Source organism: Folsomia candida, unplaced genomic scaffold (assembly GCF_002217175.1).
Source record: "Folsomia candida strain VU population unplaced genomic scaffold, ASM221717v1 Fcan01_Sc001, whole genome shotgun sequence".
In the NCBI taxonomy this organism is placed as follows: domain Eukaryota; kingdom Metazoa; phylum Arthropoda; class Collembola; order Entomobryomorpha; family Isotomidae; genus Folsomia; species Folsomia candida.
In genome coordinates this window covers 15,810,886-15,835,652 of record NW_019091193.1, presented here as the reverse complement: position 1 = coordinate 15,835,652, position 24,767 = coordinate 15,810,886, and the positions used below count along the sequence as shown (strand labels likewise).

Sequence of the window (24,767 nt, the reverse complement as noted above, 5' to 3'; positions counted from 1 at the left end):
AGAGGAAGCAGAAGAAGTGAAATAGAATGGAATTGTCGGAAGATAGATAGAACGATGTTGAATTGGGCCGTGTGTATGAATGTGTGTTCAGCCAGTTGAATGAGCCACCCAACGGTCTGTTTGGAGAGATATAGATGCCACACTGAGCCAGATGGATGAATGGTTAACTCAGATATTCAATCACGAAACTAAAGACTAGGAGAGAAAAGATACCATTCAAGATGATGTTGTGTGGGGCAGAGTACGTAGCAAAGTATTTCCAATCCAATAAGTTTACTTGCTTTCTTCTCAAGAAATGCTCTTTTTAGGAAAGCATTAGTTGGAAAATAATCATTTGAGTGATTCAAAGAAAGGCCTTGTTATACTACCCGTTCGGTCGGATATGGTTATTATCGAAATGAGCAGGCAGTTACTGTTGGTGTGCAGCCTCGGTGTTGGACCACCCACCCTCTGCTTCTTCCTCCTGTCCCATCCATTTGACGGAATATGGGAATTCCGAGCTACTCGATCCCAAATTACAGACCTTTTATAGAAAGTTGAAGTAGGTGCTAAATGAAGCACTCACAAACTAGGCTGCATCACCACCTCCTCGTCGATTAAACTCTGTACTCACAAACTTTTGTAATGAAAATGGAATTGAAATTGGTTTACATTATTACTTAACAGCTACTCACCCTGACGTCAATATCGCAATTTGGGGTCTCATTATACATACATAGGGTCTCAGATTACAGGGTTCCTTTTATCGTAATAAGTAGGCTGGCTAGACTGCTATCAAACATGTTCAAAATCACAATAGTTGACGAAAGTCTGCAATCTGCAAGCAATTATGAAATTCTGCTAATCATAGAGTTCAAGTCTTCTGCATGAATTTATAACAAGACAGAGACAGTTAATTTGACTCCAGATACATGGAGTACTTCATCCTTAGTTAAATCGTAATTATGTTCACCGGTTTACGTAACTTTTTTTTAGATTCTACTGCTCTCGTACATAAGTCGACATAAGTAAGATTAACAATGGAGGTCTCCCTCTCAGATTTTGACCAAATGTGATAATCGATTAGACACCTAATTAATCTAAGGTTTGCAAAATTCACAATCTGCTAATGGTCAGATTTGGCGAAAATATTTTACACTTTAAAACTTTACTACGCGTTTTCTCTTCTTCTGATGGAAATATCTCAGTCAAACCTGAGCATTGGCGGATAGTGTCTTTTACAAATTTCATTAATTAAGTTTGTGATCGATTCACACTAATTTAGTAAAAGTCAGAGAGAATACTCTACGAGACCTTCAAAGATAATTATGGAAGTATGGAAACCGTGATGATTGCATGGAGTCCGGAGCAGGCTTAAGAATAAGTACATAAATGTTGATTGCAAATAGTTTATGTACTTATAATTTCTGGTCGTGTTTCTGCTGTAAGATGAAAATTTATATATTGTAAAACAAAATTTGTTCTAAGCTTTAAACCTTTTCTGCAGACACCATTTAGGGTAACGTCTGCAGAAATATTTGAATTTGTCGGTGGGAAATAAAAAAATAAACTTTTTTGACGTTCATTTTTAGAGAAACAAATTGTTTACTCCAAAATCAAGGGAGCACACGCCTTTGTTGTTCTTAACCAGTAACCACAAGCACAAACTCAGGCCAGTTCGCCCGTGCTTGAATTCTAAAAACAGATTTAGACATTCTCGGACAAGAGAAGCAAAGAGCGTGGGCTTTGTCGACCGGAGATTGACTCTGTAATTTCATTCCAATTTCTATCTATTCGTCAGTCAAAGTGGTAACAGCATAATCCTGCTTTATTCTGCCCGAATCGGACTGTTTCTTTCCAAATTGTGCGGGTGGGGATACGCGCATCGTTGTCGCCTGTTGTGTCTGGTTTTTTATACGAATTGAATCTCAGATACACTGCAACCACTAGTTTGTGTGTTTACACAATAGATTTAGTTTAGAGAAGACATGTCTGTAAGTATATTCAGGGCATTATTTGGTATGACAAATATTATTGGTAATTCACTTGCAGAGTTCCACCTCTTGTGTAGCTGATAAATCTTTAGAAAGTATTAAATATCTGAATTATTCTCAGCAGCGATCATAATCTGAGGGGGGATTTGGTTGGTGTTGTAGGACTTTAAAATGCATTGTTAGTTTTTAGGAATTCAGTGAGGGGATCGATGAACATTATGCTTCATATTCAAGATATACATATTTTAAGCAAGAACATCTTCAGATCGTACATATGACATGCCGTTCATAGGACGACGGATAAAGAATGAACATACCTAAATATTATTATGTGTGTATGCAGCTTAAATGCAGATGATAGGAAGGGAAAGGTCACATTTCAAAATATAAGGAAACGATCTTGTTTGAATTAATCTTAAAGTTAAATTGCGTTGCCATTCATTCATTCACAGGATTTATCCAGTCCAGGGAACGTATATCGGGGGAGGGAGGGATTTCATCCAATTTGAAAAACATTAATGCTTTTCTTTTCATCGTCGTATTTTATATCCTTGGGCAAAGCATTATTATCATGTTGCTTTTCAAGCTGTAAATTCCAATTTACGTTCATTGGTATTCACACTAAAAGACTACAAATGTTGATGGTTCTACCGTCAGGAGGGAATGGAGATGTTGTAGATTGGGAATTTATCTTTTCGGTGCAATAACGGCTAACATGACCAAGGCAGACAACATAAACTAACATATTCCTGTTGTTAATTCAACATCATTGAATCAAGTGGGAAGAGAGGAGTAATGTAACGTCTTCCTAATTTTGCATGTTGGATATTTCCAACCATGAAATGCAATTGAAAGAGTACAAGTTGTTCTAGACCCGAAGTGAAATAATGGATTCCGGGAGTAGTTTCGGTGAAAAATATGGGAAACCGTCGTGATATACGATTGGTTTATGGGATCCGTATCCAGTTCCCTTGTTTTCGGAGAGAAACTAGACAACCATTTAAAAGTGTAGCGAAATAAGGCATAATGTGATGAAAGGGGCAGTATCACTACATACACTGCTGCCAATAACGGCGTAATGTTGTTCAGACTAAATCTGAGAATGGGGTGCGTTGTTGGTTTAGATTTTGTTGCAGCTTAAGCATCCTGAAGTGAACGGAAGCACTTTTTCTTTTTGTTTGGATTATGAGTCCCCGATGAGATCTGAATTATTTTTACAAGAAAAGTAAACGCAATCCATGCATTATAGTGTATCCGCTATAGCTGCGTGTGTATTATGTTCTGCTTCCATCTGTAAGTCCATTTTCATTTGCTCTTTATTCCTCCACTTTACTTTTGTCTTTATGGTTACAGTTAGCCGAAGAAGTGGGTGGGGAGGAGGAACTGTGGGCTAGAATTTGATAGCATTCATAATAGATTTGTTTTGAGAATATTTCGAATCTAAACAAAGCAAAAACGTCGTCTGCCAGTAAACTGGAATAATGCTTGTTTATTTTTTAAAGTACATTTATCAGTAAAATGTCATTTAATTTTTTCAGGACCCCATGGCCAGTTTTGATGTCAATAGTTTGGACGTAAGTTTTCTTACTTTATAAGTAGTTTTACTGACCCGTCTCATAAAAATGATTGTTGCAGATGGACCCAATGCCAACATACGATTTAACGGATAGCAACCGTCATGGAACGCGTTGTGCTGGTATGTTTGAACTTTTAAGGATTTATTTGTGTACTAAATGGAGGAGAAATGTTTCAAACGAACCAAGTTTTAAGCTGGAAATATATGTAGAACTTGAGAGGGAAAATGAGACTAATGAATTTATGAAATTTCTCTTGTTCCTCTTTTTAATCATTGCTAATACATACATATTGTCATCGTTTGTTACAGGAGAAGTTGCTGCAGAAGCCAACAACAGTATTTGTGCCGTGGGCATTGCATTCGAGGCGAATATTGGTGGTAAGTGTGTATGTGTTCTTCACGATATTGGTATTTTCTTGCATGCATAGAGTGTTTCTCCATCCACACAACATCTTACGACGGGTTAATGTTCACTTACTAGCTGAAGAATGCATCTGTGTAAAATAATAGTTCTTCAGGGACAAGTTTGATGGCAAGTTACTACTAGTTGTGCGTAGTTGGTGCTTAAGTTGAATGTTGAAATGAGAAAGCTGGGCAGAAGAGGAAATTCTCCTGTTTGCATTTAAGTAAACAAGTTTTACTCTGGGCTTATGCTCCCCTTTATTTCACTTTTAGTTATCTTTTACCCTCTGGAGGAAAGGCTCATTAACATGATTTGCTTTCTCTGCGTAATAAATTTTCACACGATGGACTCCATGATCCCTTGTTTAATTGAACCCTTTCCTTAACAGACCTCTGTTGATGTGGTGGTTAAAGTGAAATAATAATCTTGCCCTGCCTTCGTGGGATAGCCCAGAACCAGAATTACTGTACTTTATGACTACTCTCAGTTCCCATCGTGAAAACAGCCTTTACCCAACGTCAGAGTGAAATTGGTTGAACAGGCAGAACTGAAGACGCTTTTTGCAACTAACGGCAATTATACGACTTGTGGCATCAAATGCACGATCATGGAGTTAAGATTATATGTCTGTTGCTGACATCGGTGGGAGTTCACAAATACGAATGTAACAGTAGTTTAGAGACTTCACTTTGATTTGATTGTCTCATTATATACCAGTTTTGATCTCGTTCAATAAAAACGAAGCAACTACGCATGGTGAGCTTTAAAAAAACGATGTGTAGGCATCATCACATAAGCACTTATGCCCAAGTAGGTGAAAGTTAGATACTAAATAATAGTTATTTATATATTCATATTAGCAGATAATAATTTTGTAATGGTGCCACATATAGTAGTCAAATTTATTTGTGTATTACATTTATATTAGATACTCGATTAAGCTGTAAGTCAGTCAGTTATATACGGTTATAAAGTAAACCCTATGCCTACACTCAATTTCAGTACACCCTCTACTAAAACTTACAAAAATTGACACTCAATATATAATATTCAAACAAACACAAATGTCTAACTTCAATTGTTCCTTATTATACAGAAAAGTTTTGCGATGCAATGATATTGACACTGTTATAGATAAGTAGATTAACGTGAAAATTTATTAGCATTAGACAAAGCATCAAAAATTAAATTGGCATGCAAATAATGCACGGTATATATGACCTGTGTTTCGTCATGTTTTAATTTTTAGCTCCAAAGTGTGGTGAAAGTTGAAGCTGGCGTACGTAGTGTGCTTATCTATTTACACGGCGTCTTTCATTAGTCCGTCCATAGTTCAAAGTAATTGCAGCTCGTTTTCTCCTCATGTACGTGGTTCGTGCCTCGTCTGATCCTAATACCTCGAAACCAATCCGGCTTTACTTTCACCTTTGGTCATACACGAAAAATCCCCTTGGTGGATATATTTACAACGTGTTGGATTTAAGTAAAATGAGAACACGAAGTGAACCCATCTGGCATTTTGTTGCTTGAGGTTTTGTTGGTTTCAAATCTCTGCCTGGTTTTACTCCTCGTGAAAAGGAGGATGTGCAGCTTATAGAATCCTGCCGTACATACCTTAACCACCCTGCCTGCCTGGGTTGCCTTCTGTTTACTGATGATCACTGTGAGTATGAAGCGGATTCATAAATTTTGACTTGTGCTTACCAGACCATTCGTACTGTGATTCGTACTGTGCCATCATCAGGAATTGGTTGGATGCTTCGACGAATGATTATGATTTGCACGGAGTGAAAGTGAATTGAGTTATTACTCGGAGAAAATTATGCAGCGGGAAGGAAAAGGAAACATGGAATGTTGTTAGCGTTCATTAGGTTATGTAACAGACTTCATTTGCTTTTGGGTTGCTGGTGTGGTTGGTAACGCGTCCTGACGTGAAATGGGTGGCAATTCGCCCGCAGGCTCCGATCATGAAACCTGCGGTGTGGTGTGAAACTCTGAACGCCAAGCCGAGGGAGGTAGTTTTTGATGTAAATAATCCATCATCAAGCAGCCGACGACGAGAGTGAGAGTAATTTTGTGAGATTAGAGTGAGCAGCTGAGAATGTGATGGATTATTATTAGGAAAGTGTTGAATAGAAAATTGCACTAATGGCATTGCCGTAAATGATTCGATAGTCTTCAGTTGATTGCTCCCTTCAACAACACGTGTCAAAAAAGACGACTTATCTCTGCAGCAAATTAAATATTTCTTATGATTATTAGCATTTTCGAAAATCCCCTTCCCTTCAATAACCATTGCATTTTAGGAGACATTTATTCGTACACCACCTAAGAAAAATGATGTCAAGAAACTAAAAGGGAATAATTTCGCCTAGTAATTCTCATTGCTCGATCGTGCATCTTTTACTGATCAAGCCTTTGAGTTGGAGTCGTCTATGGGGAATGGAAGCCGAGACTGGGAGAGTGAGATTTAATAGATGAATCCATCCATAGTATATACTAACAGGACGTTGGGAACTCTATGAATCATTTTTATTGTCACGTTAAGCACAAAACCTTTTAGTGGATAGGTAAATTTGAACCATTATAGCAGTTAAAATGTTCAAACGTGCTGTGATGTGCAAGTGAACGGATTAAAAGTTTATGTCCATTATGGCCGTCGACTGCGTAGTTCATTGTAGTTAATTTAATTTTTGCTGCAGGAAAACTAATGACTCTCTTCTAACCCGGGCCCATTCAACGGATGGAGTAACTGAAAGCAAATATATGAGACCCTCCTCCAGCTGACGAGTCGACTCAATTTAAAATTACAGATTTCTAGATTGTGCCCATGCAGCTAAAGAGATGAGATTGTATTGTATTGGAAGTACATTATATTGCTACAATTGGAACATTGGAGAAAGTTTCCATGCTGATTTGAATGTCGATAAATTGAAGTTGCTAGATCTTGATAATAATTGATGAAGCACTCTCTCTCTCTGTAAAATTAACTTCATCCAATGAAACAACAAGGAGAAAACTTGACTGTATTGCCTGCCTCCTAAAATGCTTCATGCATACACTGATTCTGAGTTGGTACATATTTAATGGAGTTGCGAAACTTTTGTTAAATCTGTACAAACCAGCGAAACTTTGCGCTTTCATTAAATTTTCGGATTTACACACTTTAATCCGGATTCGATGTGTGGCGCTTCATTCTTCAACTACTTCCAAAAGAATAGTGTGATGCAATGTGGCAATAATTTGTGTTAGCTTGGAGTGCGTAATACAATGCGTAATACTTGATGCTAGGTTTGTGATAAGTTTGTAACAAAACACCGATGTCGTGGGGCATTATAAGACTCGATCAGAGTAATAAGGCTTACTTGCTAGTATATTATATATATAGATAGATATATGCATGTATATATACATACATAGTTAAGGCCGTGGAGGAGCGGCGGCAGGCAGGCTGGGACTGGAGATATGTCCAGAAGATGAAAGCGAAAGTGGAGAGAGCTGGGAACGAAGAATGCTTGAGTGGTTTCACTTGATTGATACTTGATACGTTCATCATGGGTAAAATGAAAAAATTCCTATCCCAAACCCCCGAGAGGATCAGACTGACTTAACTTTCCTTCTCTATCGCACTCCAAACACCACGGGCAGAACTCGCATCGTTTTGCAGAATTTGCAGCATCAGATTTGACGATCGTATGACGATTGTGAGATTGGTTGTTTTTAGCACCACGTATGCCCTTGCACACTCGCTGGCTGTCCATCTCGGAGCTGTAACTTTCTACCGTGAGACTATTTTTGTAACACGATGCACTGCACGAGTAATGAAAATCTCAAAATCCGAGCAATTCGCATCGGGCCTACTGCTTGGCTAGGACATTGTGTGCTATATTGCGCATAATATTATTTTATGCACATGTATTTTAGGACTGTGTTCCCATGCATGAGAAATGTGTAGTTTATCTCCTTGTTGCATTTGATAATGGTTTTAAAGAAGGTGGCCGTAGGATGCTAAAATTGAGGAAAACGATAAAGTGTTTGTAGAATTGATGCGCTTAACTTGGCATAAACCTTCTTATCTGCCCAAATGAATTTCTGTTTACAAAGCTTTGCAGCGCAATATTGGAGCCGTTATGAAAAACTGCTATGGCATGACACTCTACCCACTCAGCTTGTGGTCTTGGGTTTTAGCTGTTCAAGGGTTGCGACGAAATGGAGGAGTCAAATATTTCATTTCTCTTTGAACAAGCACGAGGATTGGATGGCTTTGTTTGCTTGGAAGAGAAGGAATGTCTAGTGATTACGGGAGCGATTGCAGATTAAAGTTTGGCCTGCCTGAGCATATATATGAATGCATGTGGAAGTGGAAGTGATGCAAACTGAGAGGGCCGGGAAAAGTAAGTAAGATTTGAAGAGGATGACAGATAAGAGTGAAAGCATGATGAGTCGAGAAAGAGGAGCATAGGTCGCGAGTCGTGCAAAGGTTAAGGGATGGTAGTTGGCGATGGTGGTGAGAGTGCAATATTCTGGGCACATGGATGGATGAAGCTTCTCCAACGGGAATGAACTTTCTCCTAAATGTTGAATGAGGAAATTTCAAGAGACAAAGATAGAGTCGACGTTAACTGAGGGAAACAGTGGTGAGGGGAAGCACGAGGAGCGCAGTTATGGAAAAGAAGTCTACAGACTAAGATGCATCTAGGGAGCTGTCACGTGTGATTAAGTTAGTATTGTGCGTGCGTGTTGAGCACAGCAATAGTTTGGTTGGTGGTGGTGACTTTGTTCGTCACTCAGAATTTGAAATGGAAGAGAACGAGAAAGTTGTTGCTTCAGGGAGTGGGAAGATCCCTCAAACAGTCGCAACTTTACGGCTTTTGGGTAGATTTTCTCAGATAGATAAATAGAATCTTGCTGTAACAGTGTCACGATTTTTTTTTGCAAACTCGTTACTACACAGACGTTGTCACTTTTTTTTACTTTTGCTCTCCCTATTTTAATTTAAGTATTCAATGCCGGTTACAGCTGGTGAAGATGTGACGGAGATAAGATGAATTTACAGCTTTCTCTCCCAATAACAGATTGCCTCGTTTTTGTTTGCACATGAATACAGCTCTTGCTTTATATTATTTATTTTCAAACATACGGATGTACACTACTGTTACACCATAATATGTACATACATATGCCATGCGTATGAATGTGGCTCAGCCCATCTTTTGAACTCACTATTCTTGAAGAAAGAAAAATGGCTGGTCTAATTTTCCCTTCAAGTTCCCTTCAAGTTTCTTTTTGAAATGCTCACTTTTATTCTTCTGGGTGAGATAATTGGCAGTGAGATTTATTCTTTGGGACGCGTGTTGAGAGCTAAGAGAAATTGCACAATGAATGAGGAATGTTTGGGCATTATTATGTACCGCTCATTTGGGAGAAAGTATAAACTTGGGGATGATATGGCCTTTGTCTGTTCTCAACACCACACCACCACTGCCACCATTCTCATGTGTAAGCCAAGTGGGGAAGATTTATTGCCCCGTGTTCCTCATTAGTTATTAGATTCCGACCAGTATAGTACATCAGTGAGTGTATGGTAGTACATAGTAGGAGTCATTATTGCACATGCATAAATCTTTGAGCATCAGAACATGGAGAAATTTTGTCGAGTCCGCAATGATAGTATCATCGTACACACTGCATCAAAAGTGATCAACCGCTCGGTTGCAGAGTAAATCAGCTTTCGCAAGCAATGCTTCGGTTTGGGTTTTATGTAATTTATTTTTGGCATAATAATATGGCCAGCTTTGAACCTATAAATAAACAATGCATTGGGTCGTGTCAACTAAAAACTTTTTTAATCTAATACATTGTACATACATGTATCTTGTCAGAGTAAATCTTGAGCATTTAATTCAAATGTCTTCAAAATTGATAACATATTATTAATGTCTTTAAATTTGAAAGAAAAGTCAATAAACTTTTTGAAGGAACTTTTGATATCGTCTTTGGGCGAGTTGTTTATAATGGAATATTGAATCGGAGAGAACGTAAATAATGTAAGAGAAAGTGTCAGCTGGTGTCAGAGGAAATAAAATATACTACGTACGTACAAACAAGTACGTATAAACATACGTAACGTTTACGTAGCTTTCTTAGCTCAGTGAATGCATATCGAGCATTTTATTTTCACGAAACTGCAAGGCCTTCCTTCTGATTTTATTCCCTCAAACGTAAGTCTTATAAAGATACTTTGTGCTCCAGTTTTTTTTCTTTGAGCAATTTAGGTTCAAGAAAAACTCATATTTTGATAGTCAATTATAGAATCAAACGAAAATAATCCTGGGTGAGTTCTTATGATGATGATATGATGAAAGTCAGTGGTGGTGAGAGAGAAGGAACGGAACAGTGTGATATCCTTCCTCAAGCTCCTCATGTTCATCTCAGTTGAGTGCCTTATGATGTAAAATGAAAGAGCAAAATGCTTTCACATGTCAATGTGCACGAGGCAAGAATTTTCAGATGAAAATTTTCCACTCAACATTAATTTGATGTCTGATAATTTTCTTTTTGTAAATATTTCAGGGGTGAGGATGCTGGATGGAGATGTAACGGATGCCGTGGAAGCTAGATCTCTTTCACACAATCCGCAGCATATCGACATTTATTCCGCTAGTTGGGGCCCAGACGACGACGGCAAGAAATTTTCCCCTGGGGGAATTTTTAATTATTGAATTTATTTTGTCGGAAATTATTCCGCCTCGTCATACTTGTATGACGATATGCTAGCAGAATAATTGTAACATGATATTATTGTTGTCCCTTTTACTGGGCATGTGTGGGTATTATCGCATAATATTTGACCAGGTCATCATGCCGCGGCGAATAGTCGGAACATGCTAACAGAGTTCAAAAAATTTTCGCCAAATGCATAGAGATGGTTGTTGAGCGGAGGAGTACAGTCATGTAGTATGATATACCGTATTTAAGTTGACTCAGTGTTTGGACACATTTTTTGCTTCCTTTTTTTGATTTTTAAACTAAATTGACCTTAATTTTCGACATTTAATAATTAACACTTCACTTTCGACTATGAACTAACTAGATTCATACAATATGGAGAAATAAAATATTTATATAATAGTAAAATTCTAAGATTGTAAGTAGATATCATGGAAATTTCTGTTGGTGCAGGAGAGTTAATCTAAATTATGAACGGAATGATTGACTTGCGACCACGGGGATACTTTGTAAATTCTTTCTTGCACTTGCTTTCCAAGAGCCCACACGGTCATTTGGTACAGTCCAGCAATCGTGAAGAGTCCGGCTGGGAGACAATTAATTATAATTATTAAATGATTATAATTATACTGATTATACTTATACAACTTACAAGTTACAACTACAAAGTATAACAGTAATGATATAAAAAACTACTCCAAATGTCTATTGAGCAAGTTGAAAACATTTGCGATTTTGAATCTCAAGACGCCTATAAAAATGAACAACATGTTAAATATTGTAAAATAATATGCTACCACAAAAAAATTGGATAATCTCACCAAGAACATTGACAAGGTCTTGATCACCAAATGCATAGAGGTGATTGTTTGGATCGTACAACTGTTTTTCTTCAACAATGTCGTTTATTTTGTTGACAATGTCAATCTGGGACATCATAGATTGTCCCACCAGCTTTGCCAATTGTGGTGACAATTTGTGGATCTTTATGTTGGCCTTGGAAGTGCTTTCTAAAGGTTTCTTCTTTTTCGGTTCTTCAGTGGAAGTTGCTGGTGGTCGTTTTGCCTTTTTTTTCTTTGCCTAAAACAATGACATATTTACATAAAGACTTTTAAAAATTATTTTTATAATAATACAATAAATACCATGAATTCTTCTAGTTTAGCAGGGTGGGTATCCTTCATATGTCTAGTTAGATGATCGGAGCGCTTGTAGGTCATATTTGGACAAATATCACATCTAAATGGCTTGGCCTCGCTGTGGACAGCTGCATGTTTACGTAGACCTGCTGAGTCGTTAAACGTCTTGTTGCAAATTTCACAGACAAATGGCCTCTCACTTGTGTGGATAGCTAGACAATGTTGCTCAAGATAGTCCTTTCTTGTAAAATCTTTTTCACACTTGTCGCACTTAAACGGCCTAGCCTTGTAATGTACGGTGGATTTGTGTGATTCAAGCTCCCTAATCCTCTTGAACGACAGATCACAATTTTCACACTGATAGCGTCGAACTTGCAAGTGAACTTCTTTATGCTGGTGAAGGCAACTGTTTGTCTTGAAAGTTTTGGGGCATTGGTCGCACTGAAAAGGCCTTGCCTCATTGTGAGCAGCCATGTGATTGGTTAGAATATCTTGCCGAGTAAATGTGAGACCACAAATATCGCATTTCGACTTTCTAACTCCTCCGTGAATTCGCATGTGAAGCTCCAAAGTTTGTCGGTATCCAAAGGTTCTCTTGCACAAATGACAAGAGAATGCCTTTAAATTGGTATGAGTCACTGTCTGGTACAAAAGTCTTGATAAACAATCGAAAGTTTTGTCACATTCAACGCAATCAAACTTCTTTGGACGCTCGTCATCTTCGTCATCATCTTCATTCGGACTTGGTCCTTCCCATCCATCAACGTCAAACTCGAGTACTTCTTTCTTGTGCTCGTACATGGAGTTAAAGAAGCATTCGGGGGGGAACAGTTCGTCAAGATTGGATGGGTCAGTCACATTTCTGGATGGCCGTCCAGAATCGAGATAAATGTTGCCCAAGACAATGTCAAGTGTCTGTTCTCTAGAGTGCACATATCCGGCGAAGGAGAGATATTCTTCCGTTAGGTCAAGTGGTGGTGGAGAAATCCTAGTCGATTCCATCTTCATCGGATCCACGATGGCTGAGTATAAATATGTGAAGTATGCCTCGTCAAACTCTGTTGCATAATCGTCAGGGATGCCAGAATCTGGGAATAATGTAGTGACTGTCTTCAAAATCTACATAAATACATAAATATATAGCAATTAGCATTGCCAGAGTAATTTAGCACCTTCATAACAAGTCACAATAATAATAACCTACAGATGTAATTGAAAGATCCGGTGACGATTCGATGATTTTTTGAGCCCTGGCGATGCCAATCCCTGCAATGTTTTTGACGTAGTCACATTTCGCCAATATCATCATTTTGAGAAACTTTTCGTAACTATACTTCTTCCATCCAAGGGCAGTAGGGATGTCGACCGCCTCGTAGTAAAATCCCCACCCCTTCGTATTCATTGTGAAGAGTACCTGACAATACCAAAAAATTAATACATGCAAATTACACATAATAAACACATTACACATTATGTATAGGACAGATGGTATATAAATATAGCTTTGAGACATATGCTTACCTTTGGACATCCAAAAAGAAGCATGTCAGAGTCGTGGCTGATTACCAGGTCACATAGATTATTCTGAGCCAAATATCCGAGTTGAGAGTCAGCTTCAAAGAGGGCTCCAAAGTAGAAACACTTGCCAGGAAACTTTGCGGCAATGCCCTTCAAACTGTCAACAGTAGCTGGAGAGATGACGGTGCTCCGAGCAAGATACTTCTTGGCCTCCTTCTTCAGGCCTAATTGAAAACAAGACTCGGCCATAACCAAGTCATTTTCTCGTTTCTTTGCTCTGGCTGCGTGCTCTTTCGCCTTCTTGGGTAGTTTCTTGCCGTCGGCAACAAGGTAGACGACACAGCCTGCTGCGACAATGGTCCTCACAATGTCTTCCACTGACGATATCACTCCAGGCGTAGAGTCTGGAAGAGTATTGTCGTCGGCAAGGCCGGATGTTTTCATCATTCGATAATGACCTTTCACGACGTATCTGTAACAAGAAAACAGAACAATAACATTGTTAATACCCTTAAATAAAAATTTGAATATTAACCAAAAAGTAAATAAGTAAGGCTTACCCCATGACGTCTAATGCTATTGTAGATCCTTTAAAGTTGGAAATATTTACGGGTCTTTGCCTCATTTTGAGATGAGGAAAGGCTCTTGGAACACCCATTATCAATTATAAAAGAGGAGGGTACAGCCCAAATTTAAATCAATTTGTAAATTGTTTCACAAATATGTATTCTTCTGTAAAAAAAAAACAACTGACTTGCGTACATGATTGCTTGATGCTCACCGACTACTAATATCCATCGCATTAAGTTAACTCAGTGTTTAAATTTCCTTTCTCTTCATATTCTCACTTCGCCCCGTTGGAGCGGACAGAAAAAGGAGTAGCAGTACCCACACATGCCCAATATCATGTTACATTTATTCTGCTAGCGTTTTGATTTTTAAACTAAATTGACCTTAATTTGACCTTTTTTTAGTTTTTAATGATTTTTTTCCATTTTTTCACTAGCATTTTCGACATTGAGCTTAGGAGGAAAGTCGCACTACTTGCCAATCACAGATCCTCATGTGGTACTACGACATAGCCAAAGGGCATCAACAACTGTGATTAGCAAGTAGAGCGGCTCTCCTCCTTAATAAAATTAATAAATTAGTTACACATACTTTGTATGTATTTGTAACTAGTTTAATTTCTACGCAAATTTGAACTTAATTTGAGCTATTTAAAATACGATCGAGTTGCAATTTTCACTCCCACATTACCTGATTCAATTTGATCATGAACAAAGTATTACATTTATTTCATAGAATTTTTTAAATCATGCAGGCAAAACTGTCGATGGCCCAGGGGAGTTGGCAACGCGAGCTTTCATGGAAGGTAAAAGGCGGACGATCATTTTCGTTTCCTCCTGTTCAAATAGCAAAAAAACGTTCGATGAACTTTTTATAGTTAATTACATGTGTTGTTGTTCTGTTTTTTTTTGGACCTGATCTTTTTTAATGGAAGGTGTTGCAAAGGTGAGTGTACCTCGTAATTAGTCATGAGTTTGAATATGCTCAATGATAAATAATAATAATATCTTATTTCATTATCCTTTCCTCACTTTTACACTTTCATCTTGCTTGGGAACTTTTGCTAGACATGAGCATGAATACATATATGAGCAGTAGCAGTAATCTTTTTGAATTATTACTGAATAGCTTACGTTGATAGAAATACGAAGTAACTCGAGTTTTTATAATGAATAAAAAATGTTAGGACAGTCTGACCTTACTTTAGTCCACGTCAATCGTCAACACAATTTTGTAGAAGAGAGTTCATTTCCAACAAGTCAATTTTACGAGATAAAAGTGAATGTTGACAAATCTTTACTGGAAACCTAGATTTCGTCTGTGGTTTATAGTTTGGCTGACGTTGACACTTTCTCCTGACGGGAGAGAGATAACTGCAGTTGGTGGTGGTAATGGTGACGAATCTCTTGGGGGATTTTTGCTCCAAATAGAAATCATTCATCAATAGCAGCAGCAGCAGCATTCCGAGCACCGCCTCTCACTAGGGATACTTTCGAGGTGATAGTCGTGTCCAGGGTACTCGCTATGTTTTTTAGAATCTACTAGGACACCAGATAGAGGATCCATTCGTATTTCCGTGTAAAACTCATATTTGGCGCCGTAGCGTGGCGCCAAACTTAAAAATCTGGATTTACGACCAATTTCAAACCTCCGTAACTTTTGCAGTTTCCGTGGGATTTTCAAAATTTTACGCTTAGAATGATCACAAAAGTTGAAATTTTAAGAAAAAATGAAAAACAAAAACTTTTTTTATTTTTGAGTTATTTTTACGATTTTTTCGACGAACCCCCATGTTTAAGATAATTCTGAAATTTTGCAAAAATTTAAAAATTTTAGTTTTTTGAAAAACGTCATGGAAATGGAAAGTTGAACCCTTTTTGATGATTTTGGTGAAATATTTTGAAAATCCGTCCAAGATTTCAAAAGTTATGACGTTTTTAAAATTAAAAACATTCAAATTTGGCGAATGTAGCGCCACGCTACGGCGCCAAACATGAGTTTTGCACGGAAATAAGAATGGATCCTTCATCTGGTGTCCTAGTAGATTATAAAAAACATAGTGAGTACCCTGGACACGACTATCACCTCGAAAGTATCCCTAGTCAGATAGATAGATACGGACGGGTGATAAATACAGACTGCATTTGATATGCGGTGATTACTGGGGATTTTGAAGAAGATGAGTGTTGCGCACAAGTGGAAATTATAATTCAGATTTTCATCAGTTCATGTGTATGAATCCATAGTTCATATGTACACGTGTAAATAGATACTTCTCGGATTCCAGCAGTGTGTGAGGGATAAATAGCAAACTGGAAAGATGGCTTGGGATCACATTTCTGGGATTTAATTAAATCCTGTTCTGCATTTCCCCGAGTTCATTAATGAAAATAAAATCATTTTGAGAGTTCATTCAAATATATGCAGTTGCAAAAATACTGTAGTTGCAAAGGCAATTATTTCGTCCAGTTTAAACAATGCATGCTTTACATGCGAGCAATTCAGTCAAGTGCATGCATGTCAGAGCATAATAGTCTTTTTCCTTGTGGGAGTTCAGGGTAGTGCTGCTGATGAACTGGCAGCTTGGCTGCATCAAATTATTGTCGCTTTCTTAATGCATTGGGCCATATTCACTTTGTTTAATCTGAATTTACGCATGAATGGCCAGTAATTATTTGTTTGTTCAAGATGAGATTGCATGGGGTTGTCGTTGGAATGGGCAGCAGAAGTGAGCAGAGTGAACAATTGGGTTTGCTGAGAAATTTCGGGCTGATTATTGTATGCATGGCTGAGACAGCATGTAGCGTGGAATTTGATGTCAGGAATTTTGCCGAAGCAAAACTAGTTTAGCTTTCTTAAACTTACTTATAGTTTCCCATTCCCTTTTACTTTAGATTACTTTTGGCTCCATGCAGATTCTCTCCCTCCCTCCACGTCTTGTACGTAATGCTGATCTTAGCAGCATGGTTTTGTTTGTTTGTACAGCACACTTTTGCCTTTAGAGCACTACATATACTGGCTCTCCAAGTTGTGCACTTGAAGAATGGTCAATCTCTTTGGTATCAGAATGTGGGTTGGTTTTAGTTCATTTGTTGTCTTTTGGTCGTCTTCTTGCTTCATTCAGGCCTACGTACGTGTGTATATATGGATAGTGGTTTTCCTGTATGTTTAACATAAAGGCAAAAAGGGTTTGTATTTAATGTGCAGCTTTGTAAGCATAAGACGAAGAAATTCTTTTGGTTAGCAAGAGGCAAAGTATTACTGAGCAAGATAAATGAACAAGATACTTGGACCAACTTCCTTTTCCTCTTCTTAACAGACTAACCAAACCAAAACTGAATTCCTTATTTCCTTTTGATATAATGCAGCTATTCAACATCTAATAACATTCTGCCAGCTCTCTCTCTCTCTCTCTCTCTCTCTCCTCGCTGGAAACAGGATTTTAACACTTGGCACAAAATTTTAACTCAACCACACTTCACTCCTTGCAAACTTTCTATTACGATGAAATACCCAACCAACCGTCCACCACTTTCAAGAAGCACCATTTCACCAGCAGAGAAAAGTTAAACTTTAACTTAACTGCCTGTTAGTAGTTTAAGCACCCAGTTGTACGCTAGCCGTGTATGTATACCCGATGGAGGCAACTAATCATTTTTCATCCTCGTTACACTTATGTATAAGCTGCTTCACTCCGAATCAGGCTGTGGAGATTTTCTCAAGAACGGTCCGTGGTGTTGAGATGAACGGGTGAAATCATTCGGAGTGAAATCTTGATTAAAGTTGGCTCAAGCTCTATGTCTAACGTTCACGCTGAAATAAAATAAATATGATTTTTTAAACTTGAGCAAATATGTAGATCTCAAGTAACTATGTAGATGCATAGAATATGCTCCAATATGTGTAATAAGACCATAGCGGAATTTCATGTTTATGCAATGTCTCATTATGCAGGGTTGGCATTCATTTGTTCCTGGAAAAGTAATTTACTTGGCTCTATTGTGCATAATATAAGGTACAGGAAACTATTTGTAGATAAATGATAATTGAGTACATGGGTGACTCGAGCATTGACTCGTAAATATTGTGCACATTGTATAACTTACATTGAGAAGAGAATAAAATCATGCTGTGCATTTTTTAGACCCTATTTCTCCTCTCCAAGTTGACTGGTTTTATTTTTTGTCATCTTGATTTGAATCATGAACGGGGCCGACGAGCTGGGCGGACTTATATGTAAGCAACTCGTACATATATCTATCCGTGTGAGAGGTTGTTCTACTTTTATTTGGAAATGGTCATGCCATGTCATTTTACGAGGATGTGGATATCTGAGTATGTATAACCTTACTCTGTGTGCCATAAGAGTTTTCGTCTCAATGTTGTTGACGGTGCTAGGGTAGTGGCGTTGAAGAATTTTTCTTGCCAGAGTGGTTTGTGTCGGCTGATATGATCTTGGTTTAATTCATTTTTATAGGTGTCTTATTTTCCTCTGTCCCCCCGAATGAGATGATGTAGAAACATGGATGTATGTACATAGTGGTGCCAACTGGTATAGATAATTCCCATAACTGGGTTGTTTTCATTCACGTTTTTTATGACGTCGACTCATTCCAGCCCTATTAATTTCCATAACTTTCTCCTTGTTGTCCTGCATTCCAAAGTTATGAACTTCTTAATGGCAATTGAAACTCAAGTTGTCCCATTCTCTCATAGTTTACAACTTCATTTAATGGTCACCTAGCATGAACTATAAAAAACCAAACAACAAACATGACAAGTTAGGGGCAGGATTATGTAGATTTACAATATGATCAAATCGAATATCCTTGCTTATGTACGAATGTAAATACTCTCTCCAGTTGCTCTTGAATGTTCCTCCTCAAATTATGTCACATGAGTTTATGTTCCTATAATTGGATGACATGTCAAATATTTATTTCAGGGAAGGAATGGGAAAGGATCAATTTTCGTGTGGGTGAGTTCCCGTTCTTTTAAACTGATTCTTTAGTCCTTTCATCAGAATAGTAGAATTACAGATGATTTATTATTTTCCTTCCTTCCTTCCTTCCTAGGCATCGGGAAACGGAGGTCGAGATCATGATAACTGCAATTGTGATGGGTACACAAACTCAATATGGACGTAAGTACATTTACTAAATATACATTGTTACATTTACTTTTACTTTAGCCTTAAAAAACCACAGCCTCAACAATTTGTCTTATCCAACGTGATTAAATTTTTACAAGGCGTTTCGGTATTGAAAATTATAATTACATCGTTGGCAAGATAATTAACAAGCTTTATTAGTAAATGTAGAATGGGTTTTCTTCCTGTTACTTTCACCCAGTCCATTGACAAAAGGATCATATAATTAATCGATTAATTATGCTGTATATTATGGGTATAGTTGGGATTTAAAATTGTATTGTCACAGGTTATCAATCAGCAGTGCCACAGAAAATGGATTGGTTCCTTGGTATTCCGAAGCGTGTAGCTCAACGCTCGCCACAACTTACAGCTCTGGTGGAACTGGAGAAAAACAGGTAAACTTTTGAAACAAAAAAAAAACAACGAAAAGGCAGCCGAACTTAGGATTAGAATTATGCAAAGCAGACCAAATAATTATTATTGTACGTCATGATAATGTTTATAAAATAAATCTCATAATTATGCAAATATATTATTGCATGATGTATGTGGTAGGCCTTCTTCTCCGTTAAGGAGGGAGAAATGCACCAAAAGAAAATTCGATGTTGGCTTGCAAAGAATGGAGAAAGTTGGAATTATGCCACCAATCGATGCGCATCTTTTTGTAGGAATTGTCCATATATTTGCAGCGTCTTGATTCCAAGCCATATTATTAAAAAGCGAACGGCAATAGTCTGTTAAATAAACATGAGATAGGCATCAAAGGCAAACTCGTGATACACTTTGCTCTGGGCAAACTTCGCAGTGTTCACACACAGAGGAGCGTAGAGACATTAGCCCGCAGACGTTCGTATTGATATAAATGAAGCAATTTTGAAGGAGAAACTTGAGCAGGAAAAAGTTAAGTGGTACTTTAAAATTCTGCAGAGCATTCAGATGCAGGAAATCCTCCGATTTACAAAGCCCAATATGGTCCCTACTGTTACGAGATAGATGAGCCGCCAATGATATATAATAATAGTCAACATATCTATACAAATGCACACTGGTATTCAGATGGATTATCTGCCTACACATGTATAGTATGAGTTCCGCATAGGCACAAACATCGTACAACAGCTTAAGACAACAGTCGTTGTTAGCAAAGAGTATTTAAACAATTTCTATTTGAATATGATATTTTTGCACGAGAAACTTGGATAAAGTTCAGGAGTAAAATTAAAATAATAAGACATCAATTTATGCATGCATTATTTGTTTCCATTATTTAATTCCATCAACATAACCGTGCCATATCAAAAAGAAAGTTATCTGTATTCCTACTCCAACCCCTTCTATAGAAATTTTAAATCCCCAAAAGACTCCCAAACATTTAAGGATATCCGTTATCCTAGCATATTAAAAAAATAACTTTTCCATTTATTTGTTTCAATTTCAGATAATTACTATAGATTTGCATCACTCTTGTACTCAATCGGTAAGTATATTTTTACATTGCATTAATGAATATCCATACCGTTTTCTTTTCAATGGAGAGTTTGGAAATTGTTCTAACGACTTTCTCCGTCCTCGTACAGCATACGGGAACATCAGCCTCCGCCCCCCTTGCTGCTGGGATTTGTGCCCTCGCTCTGCAGGCCAACACAAACTTGACGTGGCGTGATATGCAGGTAACGATTGCGCTTAATTATTCTAAATTAAATTCACAGCGTCAATTTAATCTGCCAAAAAGTATGTACATATTTATATGAGTGCAGACAAACAATACCACGACTCATCTGTCACAACATTTAAATTTAATTTGTAATTTGCAGCACATCGTTGTTCGCACAGCACGTCCTAACAACTTAATTGCTCCAGACTGGAGCACCAATGGTGTTGGTCTTAATGGTACATTGATATATGACTAAATGTTCTTTGAATGTTTCTCCTCCACGGAGGGAGAAAGGTGGAGGGTGCTCTATCTGTGGAATATCAATTTGTTTTTTACCCTTCAGTGAGCCACTCTTTCGGTTACGGGCTGATGGATGCTGGTGCAATGGTGAAGTTGAGTAGAAAATGGAAACCTGTTCCGGAGCAAAATAAGTGTGAAATAAAAGCAAAACAACTTGACAAGTAATGTTTAGAAGCTTTTAAACTATTTGTGATTGTCAATTGGAGTTACTTGACATTTTATGCAAGATTGGTTTTCATTCTAATTTACAGAAATATTCCTGCTAAAAGTAAAGTCACCTTGTAAGTATTGTTGACTAACAATTTTCATACGTTTATGGTACCTAAACCTTAAAATAACCATCTTGTTTTTACAGAGAGTTGAAAGTTACCGACTGTCCAGGTGTACGATTTCTCGAACATGTTCAGGTATGTAATACAACAGAACTAACCAAGCTGTTAAAGAGGTAGAGAAAAAATGTACGAACCATTTTTCGAACTTATTTAGGCGCAACAAATACGTCATCAAAATGGTCACTTACATAAGAAAAGCTGTTTTACCTAAATTTTGTGATTTTGGCATTACCTACATTGGTTGGTAGTGATTGGATTGAATTGAAAGTGGTTGGTAACGATTATTCATAAAAATGTGGAATATTCCACGATCATATTTACATGTTAATTGGAGAAAACAGATTACAGACTACATAAATACTTTCTTTACGTATGTAATATTTAAAGTGAATTTCGTGTACTTTTTTCCCTTCTATTAAAATTGCCCAGGAGGATTATATTATAATCATTATAACCTCCAACTCACAAAAGCATATAATTTTCCCATAATAATATGCATAAATTGGCCCGACCTCTTACTTAGAAACCTGACAGACTGCAATTGCCTTGCCAAACCAATTCTATTATAGACAGCCTAATCGTACATATTTCAAAAGTGGAAAGAAATTATTTTACTTCATGTCCTTCCAATCCATTTCAGGCAAAAGTAACACTGATGTCTGGCAGAAGAGGAGATTTGCAGATTTACTTAGTGTCACCTTCAGGAACTAGATCCGTGCTTCTAGCTCACAGACGTCATGATCTCAACCGTTCTGGATTTACGGATTGGCCTTTTATGACTGTAAGGAATGCCAAATGCTGCTCCAATAAAAACATGAGATATTTTGAGAAATATTTGAGTAACACAATGTCATTTTTAATAGGTTCACTCCTGGGGCGAAACTCCACTGTAAGTCTTGATCTTGTTTTTTGTTCTTTTCGACAGTAAAAATAAATAAAATTGCTGCTGTCTTCATTAATTTCCCTCTCTATATTTTCTAGTGGAAAATGGACTTTGGAAATTCATAACGAGGGACGATATACAGGTGATAATCTGAGACCATTTTGTTATCATTGTCAAGTCTTTTAGTTTTGGTGGTGGTGTCTGCCTGACTTGTGGGAATTGAACGGGTTGTTGGGTGGGGGTACTATCTGCTGAACCCTTGTAGCCATATTAATATCATAATTTTTCAGAGTGACCCTTGATCATGGCGCATATATTGTCTATCCGATATGTAATATATTTGGGTATATAGCCCTGATTGGGAGTCGAATAATTCGAAAGATGCACATAAAAATCTGAACTACAAGAATATTTTTTAAAGCTGAAATTTTACATGTAGAATATATGGAGAACTTGATGCGCGTTTAGGAAATTATTAATCGAATTTATTAATACACGAAGAAAATGAATGGCTCGGGCATTACTAAAATGTACTGTAGGTTCTTGTAAGTAGGTCTACAGAAACCTATTTACTCCTACTTACAATTAGATGGATTTACTAAGGTGGTAAAAATATAAGAATTTGGCAATGGAAATGTTAATATAGTTTTATTGTGCATTTTGTGCTATCTGATGGAATAGATCATAAGAATGGTAAGAACTATATAGTTTTTAGTCATGCCAAGCTGTTTGCAAAATCATATTTGAAAGAAGTGAATGTGCAATAATTTGGGATTAAGGGCGGACGGTGCTTAAGAGATGGTCGCTTATATCGTACGGGACAGAAGAGGACGTCAATTCTGGAGATTACAGTTCATCAGAGACTGACCTGTCTAGGAGTCGATCCAAACCTGCTTCGTTTCCAAATTCACCCCAAACTCCTGCTTTCTCCTTTCCCTTAAATTTCTCTTCCAGCGACACGCAAAAGTTTCCCACCAAGAATATCATAACTAAAACTACCTCGGCAAACAAGGAACTGGATGGACTTCAGACAAGCGATAGTGGTCATACTTACAGTTCCAATGTTACTACTAGTGGTAGTAGTGGAGAAACATCAATTTCTAATCGGAAACCATCACGACAAAGGCAGAACAAAGGAAAAAATGTGTCAAAAAAGCAGAAAGTTGCTGCATCAGTTCCTCCTTTTTCTAAAACGTTGGAAAGTCATGTGATCATTGCATCTGATGACGAAGACTTTAAAAGACTTTTGAAACTAAAGTTTAATCTGAACCAAAATCAAAGTGGCGTTTCTTCTGATGACATAAGCAGAGCAGATGTATCTAATTCAAATTTCACAAACCAAACTACGGCCTCCTCCCCCTATCTTTCACTACAAAATGCTTCTTATTCCTCTCCATCACCTTTAAAAACTGAGCAGAACCGAAGTGTGCAAGAGGAAAGGTTTGTGAACGCTACTGACGTGCACGCCATGGAAGAAAAGTCTACAACCCTAGCAAATGTTAATCAGTCTCAAAATATTACAGGTTTTTACCGTAAAATTATTGACTTTTGTCCATTTGCGTTTTTTCTATAATACTTTTCGTTGTTATTTAATTTGCATTTTCATTATACTTTATAAAATCACGCATTCAAAAAAGTTTGCTTCCAGTCGCTCTGCACTGCATGGAAATAATAATACTACTAATCCAGAAAGTTGTGTACATGCCTGTTTCACCTAAAACAAAATGCGCGTTGCAGATTTATTTATTTATTATTTAATTGTGTATTGCTAAAATAATTACAGTTTTTTAAGCACTATTTTTACTTATTTAAACGTTTACTTTTAGCAGTAATGATAAAATGATCATTTTTATTATTTCAGGGAAACTTCAAACCTGGTCTCTAATTGCGCATGGCATTGAAGGGAATCCCAATGATCCAGAAGAGAAAGCTAATGGAAACGTTAGCAAATCGACTGACACCGGAAGTAAGAGGCCAACTTCAGATAATGATGCGTCGAGCAGCACAAATATCAGTTCCAGCAAACCACCTGCAAACGATGACTTTGACGGAAGTGATAATTCGATTGCAGTACCACTAAATCATGTGCACAATTCCCCACTACCTGCCAATTCTGAAATGGCAGCCGACTCGTCGCTTTCGATTTTGTCAACCTCTGTGGCTTCGTCTCCTTCGTCCTCAGCTTGTGCCAAAATGTCTGATCAAAATGGAAAATGTTTAGGTTTGTGCCTTTTACTTCTTCTTGCTTACTTGTATTTTCAAGAATTGGAATCCACCATCCACATTTTAATCAAATCAAATTTATCACAAGAAAGCAAACCGTCGTCATCAGATTTTAAGCGTCTTGAAAGTTCAAGACAAAATTATAATTATTGCAATTGCAGCATTAGAAATTATTTTATGTGTACCTATTCTACTATACGTAATAAGAAAAATTGGGGTGTTTGGAGAAATTCGAGCCAACTAATTCAGTGTAGGTAATCACTTATTAAATCAAAAGTGAAATCGAAGTTGTACTTTGGTCACACTTCATTCACA

The 24,767-nt window shown here is 37.4% G+C and overlaps 1 protein-coding gene and 1 long non-coding RNA gene across 4 annotated transcripts in view; one reads left to right on the top strand and one right to left on the bottom strand.

The window, feature by feature from the left end:
• Window positions 1-24,767, top strand: part of LOC110842575 (furin-like protease 1, isoforms 1/1-X/2) — a 61,220-nt gene that overhangs the window by 28,937 nt on the left and 7,516 nt on the right. For all 3 annotated transcript variants that reach the window (XR_004834197.1, XM_035848854.1, XM_022088350.2), the window contains exons 5-25: window positions 3,512-3,547; window positions 3,609-3,669; window positions 3,859-3,927; window positions 10,526-10,636; window positions 14,663-14,713; window positions 14,843-14,853; window positions 18,854-18,886; window positions 18,984-19,051; window positions 19,347-19,455; window positions 20,499-20,537; window positions 20,638-20,730; window positions 20,875-20,950; window positions 21,058-21,175; window positions 21,266-21,295; window positions 21,370-21,421; window positions 21,987-22,127; window positions 22,210-22,235; window positions 22,328-22,371; window positions 22,911-22,922; window positions 23,009-23,752; window positions 24,091-24,450. Coding sequence is in view for 2 of the 3 variants with exons in the window: in XM_035848854.1 (XP_035704747.1) it covers window positions 3,512-3,547; window positions 3,609-3,669; window positions 3,859-3,927; window positions 10,526-10,636; window positions 14,663-14,713; window positions 14,843-14,853; window positions 18,854-18,886; window positions 18,984-19,051; window positions 19,347-19,455; window positions 20,499-20,537; window positions 20,638-20,730; window positions 20,875-20,950; window positions 21,058-21,175; window positions 21,266-21,295; window positions 21,370-21,421; window positions 21,987-22,127; window positions 22,210-22,235; window positions 22,328-22,371; window positions 22,911-22,922; window positions 23,009-23,752; window positions 24,091-24,450 (2,284 nt within the window). In the remaining variant the exon portion in view is untranslated. The remainder of the gene's footprint in view (window positions 1-3,511; window positions 3,548-3,608; window positions 3,670-3,858; window positions 3,928-10,525; window positions 10,637-14,662; window positions 14,714-14,842; window positions 14,854-18,853; window positions 18,887-18,983; window positions 19,052-19,346; window positions 19,456-20,498; window positions 20,538-20,637; window positions 20,731-20,874; window positions 20,951-21,057; window positions 21,176-21,265; window positions 21,296-21,369; window positions 21,422-21,986; window positions 22,128-22,209; window positions 22,236-22,327; window positions 22,372-22,910; window positions 22,923-23,008; window positions 23,753-24,090; window positions 24,451-24,767) is intronic.
• LOC118434762 lies at window positions 11,107-11,640 on the bottom strand. Its single transcript, XR_004834228.1, has 3 exons — window positions 11,503-11,640; window positions 11,334-11,432; window positions 11,107-11,267 (listed from the first exon to the last, which is right to left on the bottom strand). It is a non-coding gene; the product is annotated as an uncharacterized LOC118434762 (long non-coding RNA).